At 36.1% G+C, this 26,513-nt stretch overlaps 1 protein-coding gene across 8 annotated transcripts in view; it reads left to right on the top strand.

Annotated features, from left to right (window-relative positions):
* The first annotated feature begins 338 nt into the window (after positions 1–338).
* SUPT20H (SPT20 homolog, SAGA complex component) overlaps positions 339–26,513 on the top strand; it is a 31,960-nt gene continuing 5,785 nt past the window's right edge. For 4 of the 8 annotated variants that reach the window (XM_061345570.1, XM_061345561.1, XM_061345580.1 and 1 more), the window contains exons 1-20: positions 339–406; positions 1,171–1,267; positions 2,504–2,539; positions 3,637–3,695; positions 3,813–3,879; positions 7,638–7,767; positions 8,234–8,337; positions 8,872–8,988; positions 9,120–9,173; positions 10,005–10,144; positions 11,358–11,514; positions 11,593–11,649; positions 12,269–12,340; positions 13,247–13,404; positions 16,609–16,641; positions 18,729–18,846; positions 20,659–20,767; positions 20,992–21,150; positions 22,890–23,202; positions 24,256–24,410. In XM_061345570.1, the coding sequence (XP_061201554.1) occupies positions 390–406; positions 1,171–1,267; positions 2,504–2,539; positions 3,637–3,695; positions 3,813–3,879; positions 7,638–7,767; positions 8,234–8,337; positions 8,872–8,988; positions 9,120–9,173; positions 10,005–10,144; positions 11,358–11,514; positions 11,593–11,649; positions 12,269–12,340; positions 13,247–13,404; positions 16,609–16,641; positions 18,729–18,846; positions 20,659–20,767; positions 20,992–21,150; positions 22,890–23,202; positions 24,256–24,410 (2,152 nt within the window). In that variant the 5' untranslated portion in view covers positions 339–389. Of the gene's footprint in view, positions 407–1,170; positions 1,268–2,503; positions 2,540–3,636; positions 3,696–3,812; positions 3,880–7,637; positions 7,768–8,233; positions 8,338–8,871; positions 8,989–9,119; positions 9,174–10,004; positions 10,145–11,357; positions 11,515–11,592; positions 11,650–12,268; positions 12,341–13,246; positions 13,405–16,608; positions 16,642–18,728; positions 18,847–20,658; positions 20,768–20,991; positions 21,151–22,889; positions 23,203–24,255; positions 24,411–25,431; positions 25,581–26,513 lie in introns of all 8 variants that reach the window. The other 4 variants (XR_009724210.1, XM_061345610.1, XM_061345620.1 and 1 more) reach the window with 4 other exon arrangements.

Raw genomic sequence — 26,513 nt, 5'->3', positions numbered from 1 at the left:
GCAGCTGCATCTCCGCCTCGCCTGCAGCCGTGCTAGAGACTCTCGGGCTCCCGCTCTCAAGACTTGGCTTCAGCCTGGGCCCTGTGGGGACCGGAGGGGCGGCTCGGGAAGCAGCTGGCCTGGAGGATGGCGGGGATGGTCGCCCTCCGGGCCATTGTGTGCAGACTCTTTTTCCCTGCCACGTTGCTATCTGCTAAGAGCCAGCAGGTTTGAGGCTTGCGGGGAGTTCTAAATTACTCCCTGTGGTGGTTTTTTACTTCCCCCCCCCCCCCCAACCTATTGAAATTTGTTCCACGCTGAAACAGCTGAGGTTCAGCGATGTCTCAGGTTGCAGACATATGTCGTCTAAATTCTAGGAAGGCGTTTGCCAAAATCAAGGCTGATGTGGAATGTGGCTGCAACAGAAGTATTTCTAAAAATTAAAATTATGCATAGTGGGATTTCTGGAGTGAACAGTTCCAAGTATAGTGGGGCAGTGAAATGTAAGATTGACTTGAATTTTCACATTTCTTGATTGGAAGTGATGTGAAGAACAGGATTTAAAGGTTGGGCTTTGAGCTGTTTTTTCATCAGACAACTGTCTAACTGAACTTAAAAATGAAATGGCATAGGGACATAGTATCTGAGGGCAAGAACGTCTAAAGAAGGTGCTAGTGCTGTGCAATTTTATTCAGCTCATAATTGACAGCCTACTGTGAGTTAGTATGAAACTAGCATCTCAGAATACTGCTAGAAGGCACCGCTAGTATAGGTGGTGGTGTATATGGAATAATACCTCTATACAAGCAAGCAAAGTACGAAACCTAACAGCATGCTAAATATTGTGGCTGCTGGTTGTTAAATGTTCTATCATTGTATGCATCTGTGGATGTGATATTTGAGGTATGTTGACTGCTGCAAAAAGAGAAGAGTATTTGGCTATATAATTTCAGTTACATACTTATTTTACTGTTTAATGTCACTAATGTAAAATGATGGTGCAAGGTAGTAGCAGTCATTAGAATAAGAGGCCCTGCACTGAATGGAACTTCTTTATTTCTCCTTTTGGAGGAAAGGATACTGTGCAAGTGAGATTTAAGTACAATTAACCACTGCAAATGTTGTATTTAAATACAATGCTTATTTAGTTTCTTAGTGATTATCTCCTTGATTTTTACTTTTTCTTTTCAGTACCCCAAGTGTGACCATAAGGTATGATTCTTTGTCTGCTGTACCAAACTTCTTAAGTACGTTTTTGCCATTTGATCACCTGGCTTCAGCTACAATGGTAAGTTGTGATTCAGAAAATGTATTTTCAGATCTAGTCTGCTAGCTATCTGGCTGATGAGGAGAAAGCTGTAAATGTTCAGCATTTTCTAAACAAAAAAAATTTTTTGCTTGTCAGTTCTGAGTTAGTGGTATATTTTCAGTTAGGACTGATGTTAAACATTTGGGTATGTATAAATCCTACCTCCACATAGAAATTATTCTATTCACGGGTTATAATATTACCATACATATTCACCTAATGTCAAGGATTCAGTGAATTGAATGTCTGAAATCAACTAGACATATAGAAAGCATGAGTGACATTTTCATATATATGCCAAGACACTTTGAAATTTAAACATTCTGTAGTGGAAGGTTCTAATGACCAATAGCATGTTGTTAAGTGCTTTAATTATTAATGTATTTTTTTTTAAGAATAGGTAAGAAATTTTGTGTTGGAGACACTACAGGGGAATGGTAGAAGGCCTGAGTTTATTTACTGTGTATTTTTTTGTTGTTACTGTAGTATTTTTCCTCCCCTGAATTCTGTTCTAATGTATGAAGTAACTGCTACTACCATGTATTGGAGATGGCTCAAATGCCTTCTGTTCCTTGAGGTTCAAGTAAAGGTGTCTGCTTTCATGCACAACTGATAGGCATGGGTCACAGTGAGCAAACACAAATATATCTGTATATATAGATAGATAGATAGATAGATACATATATATGTGTGTGTGGAAGAAGTACCTATTAGAAACATTTCTAAGCTTTACTGAAGAGTGGAGGATTTTCCAAAACACTTCTGCTTTTTTTTTTTTTTTTAGTAGTGTAGCTTATTTAAAAGGTTCTGGCTGTGGGGATTAATGTGTAAGGTTTTTTTCAGTAACAGGGATTTTTACTATTATTAGTGCTTGTCACAAATACGTTCTTAAGGACTTTATCCACCTGCCACTGAAGTGAATGCATTGCTTCTCTTGACTTACCTGGAGTTTAATCAAGACTTTTCATTGTTCTAAGGCTTCATAATTTAGCCAAAAGCCTGCAAATGTAGGCACTTGGTAGTGGGATTAATTACTGTTGATGCAGTTACATGATATCAGCTGCTAAGTTTAGTATATGGCAAACAATGGTTGATCCCATCTTCTTAACTATAAATATATATCAGTAGTAATAGAGGTTTTGTGCTGTTTTTTATGTATAAGGGTGTTCAAACAGTTAATACGATTTCTCAGAAAATCCTTTGTAATTATTGCAGCAACAAGCTTTAGAACTGGCATTGGATCGTGCAGAGGTAAGGAATAACTCAGTTATTTATTTGCACATAATATATTAGTCTCACAGTTAAAAATAACTATTGCATTTTTATATTTATTCAGAAAAGCAGTGGAGGAGAATGTTAAGTAAATATATTGTTTATAAATAATCACCGATACATATAACACTGGTTTTGCAAAATTCTCACTGAAATTCCTGTGTCATATATTTGTTTCCTACCTGTTGTACAGAGAACATCTGGTACAATGACGATAGGCTACGCAGGACTTCAGTTTTATCCTTTCACGCAAGCAAATCTGTGGTCTGTGAAATATGAAGAGCTGTACAGAGACAGCTGGCAGAAACATATAGCAAAATCCTGTTTGTGTTTTTAAGTGTAGGGTATTTAGAATAAAGAGGCAACTGCCTTCACATCTGTGTTCTTTCATGCTGCCATCTGATACAATGTTTATCTTGAATGCTGTTGTGTGAAATACATTATTTCTATGGGAGAATCTCTCTTCACTGAAATTCTGAACTATGCTGTTAGCCAGAATATTTCAGACAAACAACAGATTTGGAAAAACTTTGTTAGAATGTAATCTATGTTTAATGTAGGATATCTGTCTTTTTTAATTTGAGTATTTAATGTATATGGGTTGTATTTATAATACGTGACTCTATAGAGAAAACTATCATAAGTGCAAGACAGAAGGGGAAAATTAAACTTCTCAAAATTGGTTTTGTTGAGGAGTACTTGATTTGGAAATGTTGTTGAGCTAGTACACATAAATTTGATTGTATCTTAGCATGTTAACTTCAGTATGCTACCACGTTAACTATAGTAGTGTTGTTTACTACTGTAATTACAAACCATGAACGTAAAATGAAGACTTTTTGTGCAGCCTATGTTGTAGCCATGAACCATTGTGTTTCACAGCTAAACTGAGCTGTGTCCTTCTTGGTAACTATAACATACATCAGATCATGTTTAGTACTCATTTGAAACAGTTGTGTACCATATCAGGTAATTACCTTCTGTATACATAGAATGCTGTCTGATCTAAATTTGCATCGTACCTACTAATAATTTCTTTATAATACGTGGTGGTTTTTTTTTTTTTTTTCTTCTAGTATATCATTGAAAGTGCCCGTCAGAGACCTCCCAAAAGAAAATATTTATCTAGTGGAAGGTAGTAAGAGTTTCACTATTTAGTTTTTAAATAACATTTCTTTGGCTTAATTTTGGTTACTTTTTAAGGTTATTTTTTATTTCAGAATTAATTTATTTACTGTATTTTTTATTTCAGAAAATCTGTATTTCAAAAGCTCTATGATTTATATACAGAAGAATGTGAAAAAGAGCCTGAGATAAAGGTAAGTGGAAATTGCTAAGCGGCTTTTTATTGCTGTCTAAACAGACAAGTTTAGAAAATACTTTATTTCCCTTAATTCCTTTGTTAAAGAAAGAATAAACTCTGGTTACTGTAGTAGTTACCTAAAGCTAAGACTACAAGAGAAACAATTATTACGACTTTTGTGGACTAAGCTGTGTAATTTAATATCATCTTTGTTAAGTTTTAAATGAAAGCAAAGTGGTGGATGGTCCGATGACTACCTGGTAACCCTAAATCTGCTTTTAAAGTTAATAAAGGTGAATGCTGGCAGAGGATTGTAGAAATCATGCTCTTGAAATGTTTATATGAAAAGAGAGAATTTCAAAAGAATGGTCTAGAATGGAGGGAGATCCAATCCAAAATGGGTGATATAATATGAATAGTAAGGCCTGCACTGGCTTGGGTGACCTGTTCTGGTTTAATGCTGTGTCGCTAAAGTCAGTTGCGGTCAAGTTGAGGGCCAGAGTCAATGCCTTGTGTGGTGTTGTCAGCATCAGTGTTTCAGAATCAATTGCTTAGCATGACTATTCTTGATGTTCATAGGGGAAAATCAGATTTTCCACAGTAACTCACAAAGTACTAATTAATTATTCATCGTCTGTTAGTCCAGTCTTCCCAGCTTCATTACTTCCCAAGTGTCTCTTCTGCTTGTGCACATGCATGCTACAAGAGGGGGGCTGATTATCTAGAGTAATTTGTTTCCTTTAGACTCTAGTGTACAGCATTCCTGTACCTAAAAATTGAAAGACATAAAAATCAAACCAGTGATTTTTGGAAGCAGTGTTAAACATGAATGTGGAAATAGAGTCGGTCTTTGTGCTGGAAGTATACATGTCAGGAAGGTAAATCTGAAGAGCTCAGCTACAAAAAAAAAAATATAATATATATATCACTGCGAAGTCACCTGTTCTCAGTTGAAATACATACTGAGTTGAAAAACATCTGAGTAATGAAAGTTTCAGAATGCTGAGTTCCATGTTGGACTTGTGCAAAAATGAGGCATTTTTACAGCAAAGTAGCAGATGAGGTACACAGGTAGCTGAGCCAGATAACACTGGGGCCTTTCTTGTTAGTTTTGGTAGTGTTTCTTTTTGTCTTTGATTAATCTCTAATGGTGATGAATGAAATGCAGAGTTGGATTATTTGGGATATTCTATAAAGCATTATATTGCATGCACCTTTCTGTTCTTGAAGAAGATACAGCAAATTTGCATGTGTAAGGCGAGGAAACAATTGACTGTAAGAATGCACTTTAAAGCAAAGCTAACCTCATTAGGGTGAAACAAATTGACTTTGTTCAGATCACAGTATTCCCAAAGTTTGATCTGCAAAAACTTACCTTAGGGGTTACTTACGAAACTGAAAAGTTTTCTTGCCTCCGCTACAGAGACTTTTCGTGGCCCCTGTCTTTGAGCTGCATTAATACTAGCCTCTATTGGCATGGCAACCAATAGCTTAGTATAATTAGTTATGAGTTTCAGTCCTCTCTCAGGGCCCAATTTTGGTCCAGCTAGGTCACAAACATCTTTAGGCTTCAGGTTATTCCTTCTATTTTGTAATGAAAAATTATGCTTCGAGTTGGGTTTTATTTTTCAGTCAATATATGCAAGATTCTACTTCGCTTTTTCTGCTTCCTGAAAGAACAGTGCTTTGTTCTTGCAATGTTTTGCATTGTTCATTAATTTAATTTCTAAATAGTTCTGTTGAAGTTGTGACAAAATTTTACCTTCTAAGGTGCATCTTCTATGCATAAAATGGTGCTGCAAGGAAGTCAAAGGAAGAACTCAGGGTACTTGTTTTAGGTTTCTACTCCCCAGAGATACAGTAAATCGCTACAAGAGATTATTTTTTTTTATTATTATTTTTTATGAAGGTGATCTGTTTATTTAAAGGGTTTTGACCAACTCTTCAGTCATAAAGTGAGAAAATCAATTGAAGGTGCTACAGTGAGGGACAACAAAAGCAGTCATGATAAAATCATAATTTTAACAGCAGTGTACCATTGAAGGAGTAGGTAAAATTTGCATTTTTCTCATAGCCAAAGATGGAGGAGTAACAGATAGCTTCCCTTTTTTATTTTTAAGTCAAACTTTACTATAAATAATTAGTTTGTTCTTCTCCTTTGTAACCTGATGATCCTTTTTTAAGTCAATTCTTCCCGAATTCTTGTATTCTTTTCTTCCTAATGCCATTGCATAACTAAATATGAAAGTATTAATCTGTCCAACATTGGGGAAAAATACAAAAGCTTTTCATCATTAAAAGATGACAATATCTAAATTATTAAGAGAAAAGATGTCAGAGTAGTTGAGTATTGCCTTTCTTCTCAGATAGCTTTTACTGTACCTCAGGCTGCTTCATACTGTGTCTCAGTAAAAGCCCAATAGTTGCATCACCTACTCAGCGATGTGTATGAAAATTGAAGCAGGGCATGTGCAGTCTCCTGGTTTGGGGTAGACTGGGGGGTGGTTAGTAGGAATTTTAACTGAAGAAGGTTTTGCATAACAGGCTGCATCTGCAGAGTCTTGTATGAAGAATTTGCTTTCCTGAGCAGTCTTGGTTGCTGCCATGATGTGTTTTCCCCCATCACTCCTCCTCCTACAGTTCTTTCCCCATTAGTTCTCAAAGATTTATGTGCTACTTCGTCCTTTTCTTTGTGTTAATGTCTGTCACTTCTAAACTGTAAAAGCCAATAAGATGTAGTCACCGTCATTTATGGTGTATGGGGAAGAGTTAACTTGCGGCAGTGGTTCCAAAACTGCATAGCAGGAGATGGAAAAGATTTTCTTCCTTTTTGTCCTCTGCATATCTGTTAAAATGATGTGTTAGATTATATTGCTGTGGGATTGGGGGTTTTGTTTTCAGTATGTTTTTCTTAGTTGGTTCCCTTATAAGTAATGATTCTGCCTGCTATCTTCTCGGTATCCCTGGAAAGACAGATCTGATCAAAAAGAAACAGCCCAGTACTACTTGGTTGAGTGTGTGTGAAGTGAGTAGCTGGGCAGCCTTAGTAGCACACTGGGGTTAACTTGCAGTGAATGGCTTCACCCAGACCTTGTATTCGGCTATGAAATCTAGCCTCCAATCAGAAAGTGTAAAACTCTGAGATTTAGAATTCATTGGTTTAAATTATAAATGTTTAAATTAGTAGGATGTATATGGGGTCTTTGAAACATAATAATTAATTACGAAAAACCACTGTTTACCTGGAAAAGATGGTTCATACAGTTAAATAAAGAAATAGTCTGCAGCTGCTGGGTCAGATTTCAGCGAATACAGACAAGCCAAGTCAATTAAGAAAGCTTCCAAATACTGTAGTTCAATATTTTAATGCTAGAAAGAAATACCTCCTTCTGTTAGGAGTATTTGAAAGTGCTAAGTATTTTGTTGCTTTTATAAAACAATGTGTAAATGTATACATGATGCTCATAGAAATGATAGTGCACTGTAGATTGACAACATTGTAACATAGGGTTACTTTTGTTAACTGTGTCTCTGGACTTACAATTCAAGGGGGGTAATTTAAATGAATAGGTTTTTAAAAAAGTCTCTGTATAAGTATGTATAATAATACACAATGTATATACTCTGCTGAATACAGTCCAATTAAATTTAACTGGGGTTGTTTAGGTATATACTTCATCATTAATCTAAATAGTACTCATATTCTAGCAATTGTTTTTATTTCTACTGATCACTTGATAGTATTATGTTCATGAGCAATGTTTACTTCTAAAGCAGAAGCTGAGGCGAAGTGTGAATTTACTTGAGAAGCTGGTTATGCAGGAGACGTTGTCATGCCTGGTAGTGAACCTCTATCCGGGAAATGAGGGTTATTCACTTATGCTCAGGGGAAAAAATGGTTCAGGTAATATTTTTGCTGTTCAGTTTTTAAAAATACTCAGTATGCTCTATAAATACTTAGAATGTGTTATTGCTTACATGTAACTGTTTTACATGTAGCGTAATCCCCAAAACAACAAAAAAATATCAGTAGTTGAACTAAAAATTTACATAAAGCTGTGAAGTGCCCAGGAACGGCCTCTGATGGTGCAACATAAATCAGTACATATGGGTCATTTTGGTATCCTTCCATTCTCTTATTTCCTCTTAGCGTCCTCAGTTGCTTATCCAAGCTACTCTTGCTTCATGTTCTTCTGTCATATTGTTTATTCCAGAAATAGATGTAAAAATTAATACTCTGCAAAAAAATTGCCTGTTTCAGTAGGCTTCCACTGGCCCTGCTTTTTCCTGTGGCAGGCTTCTTTTATATTTCACACTGTTGTCTGAACTTGAAAGGCAAAAGAAAAGCAGTATGTTTTGTTTCAATTCAGATTCTGAGACCATCCGGCTGCCTTATGAGGAAGGAGAGCTGCTTGAATATTTGGATGCAGAGGAGCTACCACCTATTTTGGTTGATCTTTTAGAAAAATCTCAGGTTTGAAAGTTTTGCTTTCAAAAAATTTATTTTTGATTTTTTTTCTTCCTTTTTTTTTTGTTTCTTTTTTTTGAATGCTTCACATATGCGGTTCCAACCACACATAAACCAATTGTTCATTTGGAACTGTAATATTTAATGCACAAATAAATATTTTATTGATATATATAGCAAAAAAAAAAAAAAGACACTGGGGAGGAAGGTATATAAGAGAGATTGCTTTGGTTAGGGCTGCCAAGCAACTTCAACTCTATGCTCTAGCAAAATGTCTTTTGTTCTTTGTCGTTATGATATACTTGGCATGGGGATTTCTTAAAACTACATCACTTGCATATGAAAAAACTACATTTGAAGTTTGTATTTTGGGTATGTCGAGGTATGTAAAGACCACTGGTGTGACAAGATTAGTCATTAGTTTTATTCATAGTATTACTGAATTTTATATGATAAAATCAAACTTCTTTTTTTGGAGGCAAGGGCTGAGGCAGATTGATAAATATTTTTGTTTACAAGTTGTTTTTTTGTTTCAACTAGGTTAATATTTTTCACTGTGGATGTGTCATAGCAGAAATACGTGACTATAGGCAGTCTGGTAACATGAAATCTCCAACATACCAAAGCAAGCACATTCTTTTGCGTCCTACAATGCAGGTAAGAAACGTTTTTAAGTCGTTCCTAAGTGTTACAGTAGTGCCTAGACTGGGTATGAACTGCTATTGAACATATGTTAGGAAACTTATTATTTAGTTGAAAGCTAATTTCCATTATGTCTTCTTCCTCAGACTTTAGTTTGTGACGTGCATTCTATAACAAGTGACAACCACAAATGGACACAGGTGGGTTAGCAGTTATTGCAAAACTGGTTATATATATTTTTTTAACTCATTCAGACTGTCAGTGATGTGCATAATGGTGCATGGTACATGATCCAGAGACATGCCAAATTAACTTGCTAGTAGCATCTTCCCAGAAGATGCCATAGAAAACAAAAAGGATTTGCTGAAAGCTCTGTAGAATCGGAGCTTACTGTCATTCTGCATTACCAAAAATTATTGGAATTACTCTAACAAGTTTGCCTTACTTACGTCATCTTCAGCAATCAGCCCCAGAAGAGCAGTTGGTGTCTAATGACACAGTTGCTCCTTTAGCATTTTACTATTGATACTGTTACAATAAAGAGAATTCTAACTACAGTTGTACAGTTCTAGTTAAATGCTGGATAGCATGGTGTACTCAATGTGCTCATTTGTATTTCAGAGCCACAGCCATGCTCAATTCTATTTCAAATTGTAATCTGAAGTCCCAGGTAGATCCTCTTTATGACTGATTGTCAGTCCATCAATATAAATCACTGCCAGATAATGGATTTCATTGCCACTAGTGCTGTGTTTAAAACAAACAAACAGAGCATGCCCCCTACTTTTGAAAATAATTTATTTTCCTATTGGAAACCTCACCCAAAGCTCTGTAACTCCTAATAATGGTTAGTGATTCTTAACTGTTGACTGTTTATTTTATTTTGTTGACTGTTTATTTTCTTTTGTTGACTATCAACCCATCATTTTTTTTAACATCTCTAAAATTATGTGCGCATAGGTAGATATCATCTTAATTAGTGTAAAAGTCTTCATATTTTTTACATTTATTAATAGGCATATATATTACAGGAGGACAAACTCCTACTTGAAAGCCAGCTTATTTTGGCTACGGCAGAGCCTTTGTGTCTTGATCCTTCAATAGCAGTGACCTGTACTACAAACAGACTCCTGTACAACAAGCAGAAGATGAATACTCGCCCCATGAAACGGTAGTTTTCAGTGCAAAGCGTGTAGAGACTTTCTTTGCAATTTTACGGAGTCTTTCAAAGAAAAATAGAAGTAATGCTTTGTGTGAAAAGTTTGCTGCTCATGTGCAATATCTAATATTAGGAATATGAGGAACAGTCACGAAATTATGTCTTATTTTTAAGTGCTCTGCATTGTACTATTTCAGTTAGTAGTAGATAATGTAATATGCTTATTTTTGCATATCAAAAGAATGTGTGTATAATTTTCATAATGTAATACCTTATATTGCAGTTTTGATTTTGTCCCTTTTATGTAAATCAGATGTAAACTGAGTCAGATGGCAGCTCAGTAACCTAAAATATATAAATGAATATGTTGTATATTAGTCTCTGATTTGTTAAAAGCTACGTGCAGGTTTAACCCTAAAAGTGGAAATCAAGGAAATTATTTATATGCTTGATATTCAGGCTAAACAGAAGTGTAGGCATACGAGAATCTTGGAAAATTAAATGTAATGTGGAATTTCCTGTATGTAAAACACTGAAATATTTTCACGTTTGTGCATGGTTGGTCACTTTTTTCAACAAAAGCTTGAAATGGTTCACATTTGTTCTACCAAGAGTTGCTTTCAGTCTCTAGAATTAAAATGGTCTGTCAGAATTACTGAAATAATTAAAACTAGAGTTGCATTGAATTGCTGTATTAACATGCAACCAATGGTAATGCCTAAAAAAGTTAAATAATTACATTGATGAAGATGTCTTTAAAATTAGAGCTTGGTGATCAACAAACATTCCACTAGAATAACAGCCAAAGGTGTTAAATGAATGTCCAGAACAGCATTAATGTACCAGTGGGTTTGGCATGAAACAAAGAATGGAGGGTAGTTACTGTGTTTATAACCTTACAGTTACATAAGTAGAAACCTGTGAAAATATACAAATATTTTAAGCTTGACAGCTTCAGTGAGTTAACTCATTTTGACAGTGTACTTCAATTGCGCATTTAAAAAATAACCTTATTCTTAGTGCTCAAACACATGAACAGTATGCTAGTGTTCTTAAAAAAATTAAAATCAAGAGTTTGAGTCATACAATGTAATCCAGTATAACATTTTGAAATTAATATTTCAAACAGTATAAGTACCATTTCCCTGCATATTTTTGTTTGTACACAGGCTGTGGGGAATTTAATTTTGATGGTTTTACAAGCTTATCTGTCATTTTACCATAGGTGCTTCAAGAGGTACTCAAGGTCATCTCTGAACAGACAGCAGGAAGTAGCTCACTATTCAACTCCACCTCAGCTCCGGCTACTTGACTACTTGCAGAAGAGAAAGGAGAGGAAAGGAGCCCAGCAGTATGACCTCAAAATTTCTAAAGCTGGAAATGTAAGTGTTCTGAGACATTGGTGGGAGTACTTCTAGCTGTTTATTTAAAACACTTAATACAGCTTTTTCATCTTCCAGTGTGTAGATATGTGGAAACAGAACCCTTGCTACTTGACTGCGCCTTCTGAAGTGGATGTAAGTCCAGTTGTTACCATTAGCAGTTAATAGCAATTGTATTGAATTATGTGAAGCATGCTATTATAATAGCACTATTATAATGCTAATATAATAGCAATTGTATTATGTGAAGAAGTGACTAAAGAGTATCCAGTGTCAAATAATGACCTTTAAAAAATAGAAATGACTTTAAGATTTTAAATAATTTTTCTGTACTCTGAGGTCTAAACACAAGCTAAACCACATTGGAATACATTGCGATTGTAATGTGATAGTTTGCACGGGATAAACAGTGTGAACAAACCATGCAAAACAAATACACCATTACACATTGCAGGCAGTGATTTAAATCTGTAGTCTTAAGCCATGTTTCACACTTTCATTAAGTTTAACATAGCAAATGTGGCGTAACAAGATAAATGTGAAGTCCTGAAGGTTCCACAGTTTACTTTTTTTTGAATGCACAAGACAAAGAGGGGATGCTGTACAAAGTGTCAAGCTCTCCTAGCCTGTTTCTTGCACTCACTTTTTAAGAATATTACGTCAGCCACTGTTAAAAACAAAAAGCTGTGCTGGTTTGATTCTGGCCCAATAAAACTATTGATCTTTCTTTTCTGTTATCTTGATTTTCTTTAAGGTGGAGAAGTACGCCAAAGTGGAAAAGTCTATCAAGCCTGATGACTCGCAACCAACCGTCTGGCCAGCACATGTGAGTAGTTCAGGCCCTTGGCCAGATTTCTCTGTCTCTAGTTAAAATGCCTCCTATTTCAGCAAAGTCAGTGTAATGAGGTAATAATCTTCCCTCCACCAATATAATCATCCATGAGTTATATAGACATAGAAAGATTATTATAGATACTTGTAACCTCGTACAGCGCAATTTGCATGTGATTGGTCTTTTAATTTCCTCAGGTTTTCCAGAAATACAAGGAAAAGCAACTTCAATCTTTCAAGTAACGTTCTGTTGCTGCATAGTAAAGAAAGCATAATAATTTACGGAAAACAGAACTCTGATCCAAAAATTACTCAGATACTCAAAGACTGATGGAAAAGAGCTTCAGTTAAAATCAAAATGTTACATTTGTAAAGATTAAGTAATATTAAATACCTCTTAAAAACTTTCTGCAGTATTTAAGTTGAACCTTAAGATTTTTTGCATAAAATATATGATTTGGTAAGAAGTAGTCATGTAATATAGTTAGTCATAAATTAATTCTTTGCTGTTTCAGAGGCAAGATACTATCTTTATTAACATCATGATGCCTTTGTAGATTCATATTGGCAAAAAGTAGTATGTTCCCATAGACCTTAATATTCAACATTTTACTTGGAAATTTTTTTTGCATCCTCATAATTTATATAAAACTGTTTCTGTATATGTTTACTCAGTCTGCCTTGTTTTTGCAATAGTTTGGTATTTGTAAGAGAAGTTAAACTCTTCTCATCCCTTCAGCTTTTTTCTGAAATCACTTACATTTGGTATAATGCACCCTTTCTTACAAAGTGTTACTTTCCTATAGAATGCTTCTTACTGTATTGTATAGAACTGGCATATTTTACTGTCTTTTTCTGTTATTACTTGCATAAGACTTACCTGGTTATTCTGTCTTTTTAGGAAATAAAAGATGATTATGTGTTTGAATGTGAAGTTGGTAATCAGCTTCAAAAAACAAAACTGACCATTTTTCAGTCTCTTGGAAATCCTTTGTACTATGGTAAAATTCAGACACTCAAAGGTGATGAGGAAAATGACAACCTATTAACTCCATCACAGTAAGTTACATGTTCTTTTAAACTGTGCTGTGATCTGGTAGATGAAGGAAGACAAGCATTATTTCTCATTTGCAGTCACAAAAATACTCCAGAGCTAGAAATCGAAGAGTTTTGTTTGAAAAATTCATCTAATGAACAAAACCAAAACAAAACAAAAACTATATTCAAGCAACTGTCATGTCTTAAATGTACTTTTATGTTAAATCTGCATATGTTTTTACATTAATAATATATTTAAAAAAACAAAACCAAATAAAAAAGCCCAACATCATCAACAAAAAAAACAACTCACTCAAATTGTAGAGACACTGTGAGACGTTGTTAGCACTCTTTTTAGTGTTACTCATAAATTTGATTGTTGTCAAAATTAGTCTGATGCTGCAAAAACATAAGACGTGATTATATTATGTTTACCATTATGCAGAGAAATTTAGGCTAAATAAAGGATGAAGGAAAACATGAGCTCCTAATAAGTTTCATCATTTTGAATTTTTTTGAGTCTTCTATTGTTGCCTGTGGTTATACAAAAATACTCTCTTCTTGGCTCTTTTTGTTGTGTGTACCAGATTCTTTGTATGGAGGAATCTGCAGCAGAATAGGCCCTATTAATTTCAGTAAGAGAAAGATCAGTAAGCCTGAGTGCTTTTTAGGTAATAAAAGTTGTTTTGATTTTCACAATCATAGAATGATTCTTAAAGCTTCTCTAGTTCCAGCCGCTCTGCCATGGCCAGGGACACCTTACACTAGACCAGGTTGCTCACAGCCCCGTCCAAGCTGGTCTTGAGCACTGCCATGGGTAGGGCAGCCATAGCTTCTGTGGGCAACCTGTGCCTCACCACCCTCAGAGGAAAGAACTTCTTCCTAATGTCTAATCTAAATCTACCTCCTTCAGTTTAAAGCCATTCCCCCTTCTCCTGTCGCTCCAGGCTCTTGTAAAAAGTCCCTCTCCAGCTTTATTGTAGGCCCCTTTTAGCTGCTGGAAGGCTGCTATAAGGTATCCCCTGAGCGTTCTCTTCTCCTGTCTTATTTATTAAAAATCTTAAAATCTTCTTAATACTCAGGATGTTTTCTCCCCAGACTGAGCTATTTACTGTTTGTTTCTGTACTCCTGTGGTTTAACCCCAGCTGGCAACTAAGCACCGCACAGCTGCGTGCTCACTCCACCACCATCTGTCTCCCCAGCCTCGCAATCCCCCCACCCTGGCAGTAGGGAGAGAATTGGAAAGGTAAAAGTGAGAAAACCCATGGTTTGAGGTAGACAGTTTAATAGGTAAAGCAAAAGCTGCATGCACAAGCAAAGCAAGGAATGTTTTCACAACTTCCTACCTGCAGGCAGGTGATTGGCTTTGGTGGTTTAACCCCAGCTGGCACCTAAGTGCTATGCAGTCACACGTTCACTCCCCATCCTCAGTGAGGTGGGGAGGAGAACTGGGGGGACGTAAAACCTGTAGGTTGAGACAAGAACAGTTTAATAATTAAAATAAATTATAATAATAAGGCTAATAATAATAATAAAAAGGGAAATAGTGAAAAGAGTGAGAGAGGAAACAACAAATGTAATACCAAACGGCAGTGATGCACAATAAAACTGCTCACCACGTGCCGACTCATACCTAGTCTGATCTGAGCAGCAATCAATTCCTTCTGGGTGACTCCTCCCAGTTTATATACTGGGCAGGACCTGCTGTGATGTGGAACATCTCTTTGGCTAGTTTGGGTCAGATATCCCGTCTCTGCTTCCTCCCGGCTTCTTGTGCTCCTCCTCACTGTTGGAGTACGAGAGACTGAAATGTCCTTGATCAGAGTAAGCGCTACTTAGCAACAACTAAAACATTGGTGGGTTATCAGCATTGTTCTCAGACTGAAACCAAAACACAGCACTGTGCCAGCTACTAGGAAGAAAATTAACTACCCCAGCTGAAACCAGGACGTTGGGTTTCTCCAGGAAAGATGGGCTTCATCATGCGTAACAGTTACTTGGGAAAACAAAATGCTGTAACTCTAAAGGTCCCTCGCTTCCTTCTTTTCCCAGCTTTATATGCTGAGAATGATGCCATATAGTATGCCCTATACCCTTTTTGTCAGTTGGGGTCAGCTGTCCTGGCTGTGTCCCATCCCAGCTTCATGTGTACCCCATGGCGACTCACTGGTGGGTTGAGGTGCAGAAAAGGCCTTGACTGTGTAAGCCCTGCTCAGCAGTAACTAAAATATCCTTGAATTAGCAACACTTTTCTGCACAAATTGGGAACCTTACCCTGTACCAGCTAGTGTGAAGAAAGTTTTCTCCCAGCCAAAAGAAGCACACATACTTAGTATTGATGTTCCTGGAACAGTAGTGCTAGCTTATAATTGTATAATAAGGTTGGGAATTAAAAGGATTTGTAGGTGTTAAATGCTTCAGGTTTTTTTGGAAATCACTGCTCTAGTCCATTATTTTTAAGACATTTCGTGTTTGGACTAGGTGATCTCCAGAGATCCCTTTCAACCCTAACAATTCTGTGATTGCCAATTGAAGTTCATTAAAATTTGGGTATTTCTTCAGTAGCAAACTGTGTCATGTAAAGTGGAAGGTTCAGAATATGTTTTTGTTGTTCTACTATAAAATAAAGTGGATTTTGGTGTTTTGGTTTTTTTTTTTTTTTGAGATAGAAGGTCTGTGTTTAGAAAAAAACCAAATCACTAAAGTAGTAAGTTTGCAAGCCGTAAGTGTTATACAAAAGGGAAAAGCTGATTTAGGAGTTCTGGCAAATCATGAGGAATCAAACCTGGATTAAGTGAAGTCAAGCAATGGAAATTAAATGTTTGTTAGAATGTTACAAGTCAAGCTGTTTTTGACATGCAGGACACTCATGTTTCAGCTCGAGCCTGTTGGTATGTTTATTTATACGTAAATTTTCCCTTGTACTTTTTACAATTACTTCCTTTATTTAAAGTATAAAATGCTAAACTTCCATTTTCTACCTTTTGTAAATAATTTACGCTTAGAGGAGACTGTGTGTATGCTGTATATGTAACTATGAAGCCGCATTTGTAATTCAAGTACTAAATAATAACCCAGTCCATTAAATGGATACAGTATCTCCTATTTTAAGCAGGTCTGAAAGAAGAGCAGCACTGACATTTGTTTGAAGTCTTGTGGTTATAAAAACATATTCTTTTAATCCAATTCATGACTGAAAATGTATTTTATATTTTACGTTTCAGGTTCCTTATTGGTTCCAAGACTGATGCTGAAAGGTTAGTCAATATAGTATGTATAACCATATGGCTTGATGCCAAATAATTGATTTTGTTCTTTCTAGCCATTATGACTGCTAATGTTATGGTTATGGAAACAGATGCAGAGCAGATGAAGGAAATAAGAGGAATTAATCATCGTAAGAATATAGCATGCAGTTTCTGTATTTAGCAAGCAAGGAAAAAAAGAGAAAAAGCAAATATGTGAATACAGCTTATACCTAAATTTCAAGCATGTTGTTAGCAATTTTCACAATTATTCCTGATTACACAGGTAATAATAAAATTCTGAGAGTGCTTAGCAGGAATTTCAGCTTGACATTTTGTATGGTAAATTAGAATTCGTGGAAGTGGTTAATTCAGGTTGGATGAGGCCTTGGGTGATATGGTTTAGTGCGAGGTGTCCCTGCCCATGGCAGGGGGGTTGGAACTTGATGATCTTAAGGTCCTTTCCAACCCTAACTGTTCTATGATTCTATGAACTTTTAAGTGTAATCTAGGACTTAAGACATATACAGCTTATTTTTGTGTGTTGTGCATGCTGTGATTCATCTTTCTTAGAGAAGCAAGTAACAAAACAGTTTTCCAGTATATATTAGCTATAGAATGATTAGAAGTAGCAACTACCAGATAACAAGCAGCAAAGTAAGTCGTTCCTTGGATATTCATGCATCACATAGATACCTGCATTTGTGCATATGAGCACAGAACCTTGAAAAAGCAATCTCTATTCCACACACACACCCCCCTCCCCCCATTTATGTGCCTGGCAGGGAGTCCTTGATTTGCTCAAAAATCAATAATAATGTTCATTTTAATAGATAGTTTTGATAAAGAAACTCTGCTTATATTTTCTCCTTCCTCCTTTGTGCTAATAAAGACTTTTGCTGTTTGTGCTGAAAGCTGAATTGGGGGATTGATTGTCTGAAAACTAAATAATACAGCAGTTTAGTTTTAACTGGGGTTTATCTCCTAATCATGTTTGTTACTGGATTGCACAGATCCTTCTGTCAGGATAAACAGTGGGTTTCAGGGACTAGGACAAGAAGAAACAACAGAGGAAGAAGGAGGCAGGACCACCTTTTTGAGCACACAGTGTTTTATTACTCTGACACCACGTTAAGGCAGTCTAAAATCAAATTGCTGAAAAATGTACGCTGCAGCCTTTCCTCTGCTGTATGTCTTGGGCCCTTGCTTATGCCTGTATTCGTCGCATGACAGATACTTGAATCAGTGCTATACCAAAACAAAGTGTAGTTCATAGTATTTAGGTATAAGCTAATGGAACATTCTTGCGATCTGTCACTGAGGTTCAATCTGCCAGAGCATAAGTGATGACAGGTCTTCAGCTTGATCTTTCAAGTACTTAAGGTCGTTTTGTGTATTCTGCTCATGTTTGTGAAACAGTATTCCCTCCGCATGGTTCTTTCAGATTAATAGAGATGTAGTATTTGATTTGGTAGAACAGTATTTTAAACTTGTTTGCCTGATGCTATTTATGCATTAAATTCCTGGATGCATCACTACTTATTAGTCTGGTAGAATAAGACCTGGTTGCCCTGGTGCTCAAAGAAGAGTGATCACTTCTGCTGAGATAACTGGTTCTTGGATGTACATTCAATGTGGACCTCTCAATTTAGCCCTTGCTTTCAGAGTCCTCATCTGACAGGCCTCAAGTTAAAGGAGGGTTGACTGTTCCACAGGGAGCATAAGTGGAGAGGACACAGCTTTATAAAAGATACTCAACCCTTGTAAAGGGAATGGGATCCCTATTGACTAACATCCCAAAGAACTGCAGTTGCTTTTGGGAACTGTTCTGTTTTACATATTCCTCCAACTACAGTAGTCAGGAAGAGACAGTGATTAAAAGAAAACTTGAAACAGATTAAATCTAAGAAAAGTGCCCAGGAACATAAAGTGGAAAGATATATACATATATTTTATATGTGTGCGTCTCTCTATATGTACACTTACGTGTAAAATATGTAACATATGACTGGGTAACATGCACAATTACATGTTTACATATATGTATCTACTTTGAAGTTCAAAGTTGTTAATCTCTTTGTCCTTACTGTTTGTTTCAGAGTGGTGAACCAGTATCAGGAATTAGTACAAAATGAAGCTAAATGTCCTGTGAAAATGTTTCATAATTCATGTGGATCAGTCAATCTTAGTCATCTTTCTCCAGGGAAGGAAATGGAAGTGAGTTTATCAAGCCATCCAATTCTTTCATTTGCACTTGATTATTGGAATAATTTTTGCTTTGTCATAATCATTCAGTTTTTGAGTATATTGGAAAAGTTGGAGGAAAGCACATTGTTTTCACTGTTCAAATGTGCCTTTTAACTGTTTCCCTCCCCACCCCCCAATGTATGGTATAGGTAGATCCAAGGTTTTGCATTTTCCCGTGGTTTATATGAATCTTTCACAGAGCAGTATAGTAAAATGCAGCTATGAGTTATATTTTATAGGTCAGTAAGCATAGAAGCAGATAGAGTAGCTGAACTTCTTTTACCCTTGGAAATTATTAAAATTACTTTCTCTTTGGGAACTAAAACTTCTGTTTCACTTGCTGCTCCTAGCTTTGTTGGTCGAATTCAGTGCTCTAGCAGAGAGCTGTATTTAGGGGTCCAACTAGTAAAAGAATTTTGTATCTGTTGGGCTATTTTCTTTGCTACATTTTTCCCCTAAATAACTGCTTTTAAACTGCAACAACATTGATCTGAAAGAGGTAGCTCTTGGTGTCAGCCAGAAGAACAGCATGCGGAGACCAGCAGTTGCAGAAAAAATATGAGTGTTTCTGCTTGTGTGTATACACCTACAGAAAAGTGCATGTGCATTTGTATATACATGTATCTGTGTGTATGTATTAAAACCATAGAATAACTTGGGGTGGAAGGGTACTTCTAGAAGTCATCTGTCTGGCTGTCCAAACCCCCACCAAAAGCTAGACCAGAGTTACTCAGGTTACTGTATTTAATGATCTAGTCCCCTTTTGAATGGGACATTAGTCTTTATTTTCAGAGTAAAGAAAGTGGGATATAATACTAGAAAACTTGTCCTCAGAATTTTCCTTTTTTTTATTTTAATAAGCAGACAATTAGAAACATACAGAGGGAGTGTCTTTTATCACTGAGAATCAGCAGAAGCTAAGCTCTCCAAAAGGGTTCTGCACATAAATAATTCCATTCACTATACTGACAGACTAATTTTCCAGTTTCAGCAGTTTTATTTACAGGATGCCTGCTTTATAGGTAAATATATATATAGACTAACTGTAAATGTGTTTCACCGTTGAGTCAGCTCATCAAAACACTGTTTTGCTGGTGTCAGCTTATTGAAGTGGTGGATTTGAGGTCTGTTGTGAGTGACACAGAAGTACAAATTTGATTAGCTGAAGTTATTTATGTTCAAACAACCTGATAAGTAGGTCATAAGAACAAACAAAAAGGGAGCACCTTTCCTCTGAAAATGTTAGTGAGGTTCTGTTCCCATAGAAGTCAATGGAAAAATGTATACTGACTTCCATGCATTGAGAATTTGCCTGAATGTACTTAAATGTACTCTTTGAATCTGATCCTGTTTTCTAAATACATCTTGGTTGTAAATGGCAGATGTAGACAGATGGTGAATAAATGAAATTATGTAATTTTTCAAGTAAGACCAAATTGTCCTTTTACTTACAGTGCATCTGTCAGTGTGTGTTTGTGAAAATTACTAGGAAGGATTTCAGAATTGCAGAAACAAGAGAAACTCCTTAATTTTTTATTTTTTATTTTTTTTGCTTAGTTTAAATTTTACCTGCATTATCAAGCCACTTCTTTATGGTAAGCGTTTTATCTGAAGAGAGTGTGTCATAGGTTATGTTTCTAAAGTACATAAATAAAAATCTGAAATGTTTGAAGGTAATTTTGTCATGGCTGAGAAGTCTAATACAAATTAATTGAATTTTCTGTCAAATATGTGGAAGTTCACTTTATTGCTGTGGTAGTGTTAATTTCTCTTTCCTCCTAGCAGCCAGAGAGTATATCAGGCTCTGTTCAGTCTTCAGTATTGGGGAAAGGTGTAAAACACCGGCCTCCTCCCATCAAATTACCTTCAAGTTCCGGAAGTAGCTCCTCAGGTAATTACTTATTGACTTGGGCATCTCCTTTGTATGTGTTCTGCCTGTTGTAAAATGACATCATATCCCTTATTAATGATTTAATTAAAAAAAAATAATCAGTATCTTATCTGTGAAAAAAGCTTTTTTTTTTTTAAATTTTTGATTATATTGTTCACAAACTTGTATCCTCGAATTAACATCTACGAACAGAACAACAATGTATTTTAATTATGCTTTTTCAGGTAATATTTTTAGTCCACAACAGTCAAGTGGCCATCTAAAATCCCCAACTCCTCCTCCTCCTTCTAAGCCTCCTGGTCTTTCTCGGAAACAATCTATGGATCTTAATCAAGTTAGCATGCTCTCTCCAGCTGCCATGTCTCCTGCAAGCTCTTCACAAAGTGAGTCACGACCTAAATTCTCCATTAAATCTTAGGCTTTTGCATAAATGCTTCCTGAGATAAACTACTTAACCTGTGGAATGATGATACTTAAGTGTACAGTGTACCCTAGATTGTATAAGTTGTGCAGGCTTAGGCAGGTCTCTTGTTCACTGTATGTATTTTATGTTTATTGTAACTGTGTTTGTTTTTTCTGTATATATGTATGCACCCTCTGTGTATACGTTTTAATACATTTTATGCAATTAGTGTGATCTCCTCATTTATGAAAGGCTGGTAGATGATGTGATGAGATAAAATTCCGAAGTGTAGCTTTTTTTCCTCCAGTGTAAAAACAGTATGTTAGGTCAGTTTGCCTTTACATAATTTAAGCATTTTTAAATGTTATAGGAGCTGGTGCAGTTGTATCTGTATGTATGTATATAATCTGATCAGTCCCAAGGTGGTGATACAATAAACAATAAGATGATTTTTTAAAAACACTCCTGCACTGTTTTACAAATCATTGCTGATTGCAAGTGTGGTGGTGATGCTGCTGCTGGTAGCACCGTATTCTCAGGTGTTAAAATGTAAATTCCAGTAAGTGACATCCTAGTTTAAATATTATTATTAACACTGACAGGATCATTGCAATCATAGCTATAGATCATAAATACCTTTTAAAATATGTATGTGTCTTGAGACATTTCAAGAACAGACTTGTACAATGAGAAATCATAGCTGCATTTTTTCAGATTTTTATGAATAATTGTATACTGTACATTCCAGTATTCTGCACAGTATTATAATACACTTTTTGCATTAAATAATTTAAAATCTGGATAGCTGAAAAGGTGTAACTTTTCTGCCTTCTTGCTTTGCACAGAGAAAAAAAGAAAACTTAAAAAGTTTTCTTCTAACATACTGACTCTGTTTTTATGTTAATGTTATGAATTGTGTAAATCTGTTGCACACAGTTGTTACTTTAAGGCTCTGGTCACAACATTCACATTTACTTCCTTTCTTGATGCGGGATGTGCAAGCTAAATAAAGCCCAGGGGAAAAAAGAACAACCAAACCAAAACACCTCAAGCTTTTGGGGTTTTTTGTTTTTCTATTGATAAACTGTGCTTACTGCATCCACAATGAGTATAGTATACAATCTACACTTAAGCAGAAGGAATTGCACATTAACTTTTAAAGATGCAGTATTATCCTCTGGTTCTTAAATATTTCTAAAAAATATTTTTATTTGGTCAAAATTTGGCAAATGGAAGTTTAACTGTCTCATGAAACTTAGCTCAACCTCATGATTATTGCAGTAGTACATGTTCTTTGTCAAATCCGTTGTTTCCATGATCTGTTTTTAACACAATGCTATTGTGCAGGCAGTGCATATAGACTATATGTTTAACATTTTATGACAAAACCATTAATTGCGTTAAAATGGTCACTAAGAAACTGTTTTAAGTATTTCTGAATGGAGTCAGGACTTAATGTGTGATAAAATATTGTAATTGAGGATACAAAGTGGTGTGTGGCTTGAGAAATTAAGCATGGAGTGTGGGTTTTCTGTGTGATTATACTGCATCCTTAACAAGGAGTGCGTGCTGCAACACTCGTGTCATGTAGAAATTAACACTTGCAGTCTAAAAAATGGAACAAATTGTCAGTGCTAAATAACATTCCATTAACCTTATTATACAGAAAGGCTGGCCTTTTATAACAAACTAGCATTTTTTATTTTTCTCAATGAGCAGGGTCTGGAACTCCTAAACCATCTACTCCTACTCCAACCAACACCCCTTCATCGACCCCACACCCTCCTGATGCTCAGAGCACAACTCCTATTACCCCTTCTGCCACCCCTACTCCCCAAGATTCAGGCTTCACCCCTCAGGCCACTTTGTTAACCCCGTTTGCTCAGCAGCAGATGTCTCTGAGCCAGGCACTGCCTGTAATGACCATTCCTCTTTCCACCATGGTAACATCCGTTACTACAGGAACAGCATCCACCCAGGTCATGGCAAACCCTGCAGGACTTAACTTCATCAATGTAGTGGGCTCTGTGTGGTAAGTTCTGATGGTTTTTAATTTGCCCTGGGAAGGTTGGTTGTTGGGGCGGGGAGGGTGGAAGTGGTACAGGACTGTCCAGCATCCAGTGGGATAGATATTTTTCAGAATCTGCAACCCAAAAAGATTGTTCACTTTGTCATTATGAAGTCAAAAGCCACGAGAAACTGTTTGTACTTCTTAAATATAAGGCACCTAATATAAGAATATATTAAGAAAGACTGGTATTGTTTTCAGCTTTTTGGATGTCTATAGTTTGACTTTGTAAGACTTAACCTCAGTTTGAGTACTGAGTTTTTTTCTCATGAATTTTAAAACTTTTTTATTAATCCAAGAAGAGATGAAATATCATAGGTAGACAACTCTAAAGTAAAAATGGAAAGAGATTTGATACTAAAGTGCCTATGAATGAAAGGTAAAAAACAAGAAAACAACAAATCTGGTTTCTAAGAATTTGATCAAACATTGAGGTTAAACATTCTTTGATCCTTAAAACTCATTTTGTGGTTTAAAAAAATAAAAACCAGTAATTGCTGCTGTCAGAAATACATTGTGTTATAATGTGAACGGCTTTTTAGACTAAATAAAATACTGTGATCAGTAGAAGATGGCCAGTATAAGACACATGGTGTTCTTCAGTGCAAGTATTGGACACTTGAGTTACTCATCCAGTGTTCAGCAGTTGATCACTGTTGATTAATTAGATTTTTTTTTTAATTCAAAAAGAAAACATAACCTTGTTCCTTAATTTTTTCTTATATGATAGTTCAACTACTTTGAAGAGTGACAATATTTCAGTATTTCTATTGTGTTTTATTTTCTGTACATTATACCAAAGGGGTATACACAAAAAAGTGTATATCCTGAGAATATGGATTTATGTATTGGTTATGCCCTAAGCATAATGATTTTTTTAAGATGCCTTGATGCCTTATTCATAATCCCATTTACAGCAAACAGTTAAATTACTTGTCACGAGACAGGGCAAAACTTTAGTTACTCAGATTTAATTGTACCGCTTGGGTTTGATACATTGTCTTTCCTCTTCTACAGTGGAGCACAGACACTGATGAGTGGTTCAAACCCTATGTTGGGGTGCAACACTGGTGCCATAGCCCCTGCAGGTATAAATCTGAGTGGCATTTTACCATCAGGAGGTCTGGTACCAAATGCCTTGCCTGCTGCAATGCAGTCTGCCTCTCAAGCAGGTTAGTGTGCATAAGTTTGTAAGCCACCCTACAGATAGGGACAATGTGAAAACATACTGTGAGTACAGTGGACAAAAATGGCCACTGTGTGGCTAGATTGTGCATTTGATGGCTGAAGCTCAGAAGCAACGTGTGTATTTTTGCATTCAAAGTGTAGGCAATGCTTTAGATTCATTTTTGAGGAGCTAGAGTGGGGAAACATACTCTAAACCTGGATTGTTTGGTATGCTCACTAGGAAGTTTGAGGTACATTCCAGATTCATAGGCAACTGTGATAACGATGACTGCTAGAAAAAATGGCATGACTTAGAGGCCTCACTTTTTAAATGTGTGAAGTATTTTATTCTGTCCTTGGTACAGCTTTATTATTATAGAATTATAGAACGGTTTGGGTTGGAAAGGACCTTAAAGATTACCCATTTCCACCCTCCTGCCATGGGCAGGCACACCTTCCACTAGCCCCATCCAACCTGGTCTTGAACACATCCTAAGATGGGGAATCCACAGCTTCTCTGACCAGCATGTTCTAATTCTAGTAGGACAATTAATTAGTTCCTTATTGCCTTCAAATATGACTATATAAATCTCTATGCCTCAGTATTCATTAAAGCAGGATTTTAAATTTAATTTCTTTTTTTCTGAACGTACAAGAAACAAAAACTAACGTATGATTATGAAATCAGAATGATAGAAGAGACTTCAAGATGTCCATCGTTTACACTGAAACAGGGTCTAAAACACGCTGAACCAATGTTTGTATAAACTGACTAAATGCCTTCACTAAAGAAGATTCCAATCTTCATTGGTGGCTGTTTGGAGTAGTTCATCTATGTTTCATTCTAATTACAGTGCATCTCCTTAATAGAAAGTTAATTTTTTTTTTTTCCTCGTATTCCTTGCAGTTGTTCACCCTTTCTCTTTACCTCCTAAGTATCAAACGTGCTGTCCTGTCCCACATTTGTCTTCTCTTTCTGCTAGGTCGTACTTTTCAAACCTTTCATAATCTGTCACTCTCTTCTAGACTGTCCAATTTGCTTACATCCTTCTTAAAATGTGATAACCAAAACTGGACACAAGCCTGAGCTTGGCTGATTTACCACTGTGGAGCACAGCAGAATAAATGCATCTCATCTCTTTCACAACATTCCTGTTAACATTTCCCCAAGTGAGGTCTGCCTATTTTTTATCTATATTTTTTGCAAGAGCATTACATTAACATAAGAATGGCATTACTGGTTTAGGCCAAAAATCCATCCAGTTTATATTCTGTCTCTGACAGTTGCCATTATAGGATACTTAGGTGAGAGCTTAAGATGAGGCAGAAGTGTGAAGTGAAATATACCTTGTATGCAACCTGTTCCTCTTGTGGAAATCCATAGCTTTGAGACATTCTCAGCTGAAAACTATTGACATGGATCTTTGTGCGTAATATCCCATGCTAGACTTCTAGTCTGTGGATTTATCTATTTGGTTTTTGAATCCATTTATATTTTTGGACTCAACAGCATCTTGTGACAGTGAGTTATTTATAAATGTAAACTGTATGAAAAGATTCTTTTATGTGTTCTGTAGTTTGTGATATGGCTTGGATATGTGTGTGACTTACTGTAACTTATGTCCTTTCTGGCTGTACATACACAAAGCTAGTTACAATTTTGTATTCATTCCTTTGACTTCTTTTATTCAGTGTTACTGAATTTTGCATCCTTTCTTTAATTCACTAAGATCACCTTTAATTCTAATTCTGTCCTTTCAAACACTATCAACCTTTATCAGTTTGATGTCACAGATTTTTACATGCTATGCTGTCACCCACATAACAGATGGAAGTAGTGAACTGAGCAAGGTCTGTGAAAGACCTTTTGGGAGTTCTGTTTGACAGACACTATTTTACTGGAGAGTTTGTATCAGTTCTTCACCCACCTCATTGCTTACCACACATACATCTTTCTTTAGCATAGCTTTGAAGAGTCCCATGTGGAATAATGCCAAAAGCTCCAGAAGTCAGATATGTCTTGCCAGAAGCCCTTTGACGGGTGGGCAATTGCTAAGGTTTTGAGTAGGATTGTTTTCTGTTAGTGATTGGGAAACTGAGAGCCTGTT

The sequence above is a fragment of the Neopsephotus bourkii genome, unplaced genomic scaffold, assembly GCF_033783945.1.
Source record: "Neopsephotus bourkii isolate Nb327-2 ecotype Australia unplaced genomic scaffold, CSIRO-AGI_Nbou_v1 NB_38, whole genome shotgun sequence".
Classification (NCBI taxonomy): domain Eukaryota; kingdom Metazoa; phylum Chordata; class Aves; order Psittaciformes; family Psittacidae; genus Neopsephotus; species Neopsephotus bourkii.
This window is presented reverse-complemented; position numbering and strand designations above follow the sequence as displayed.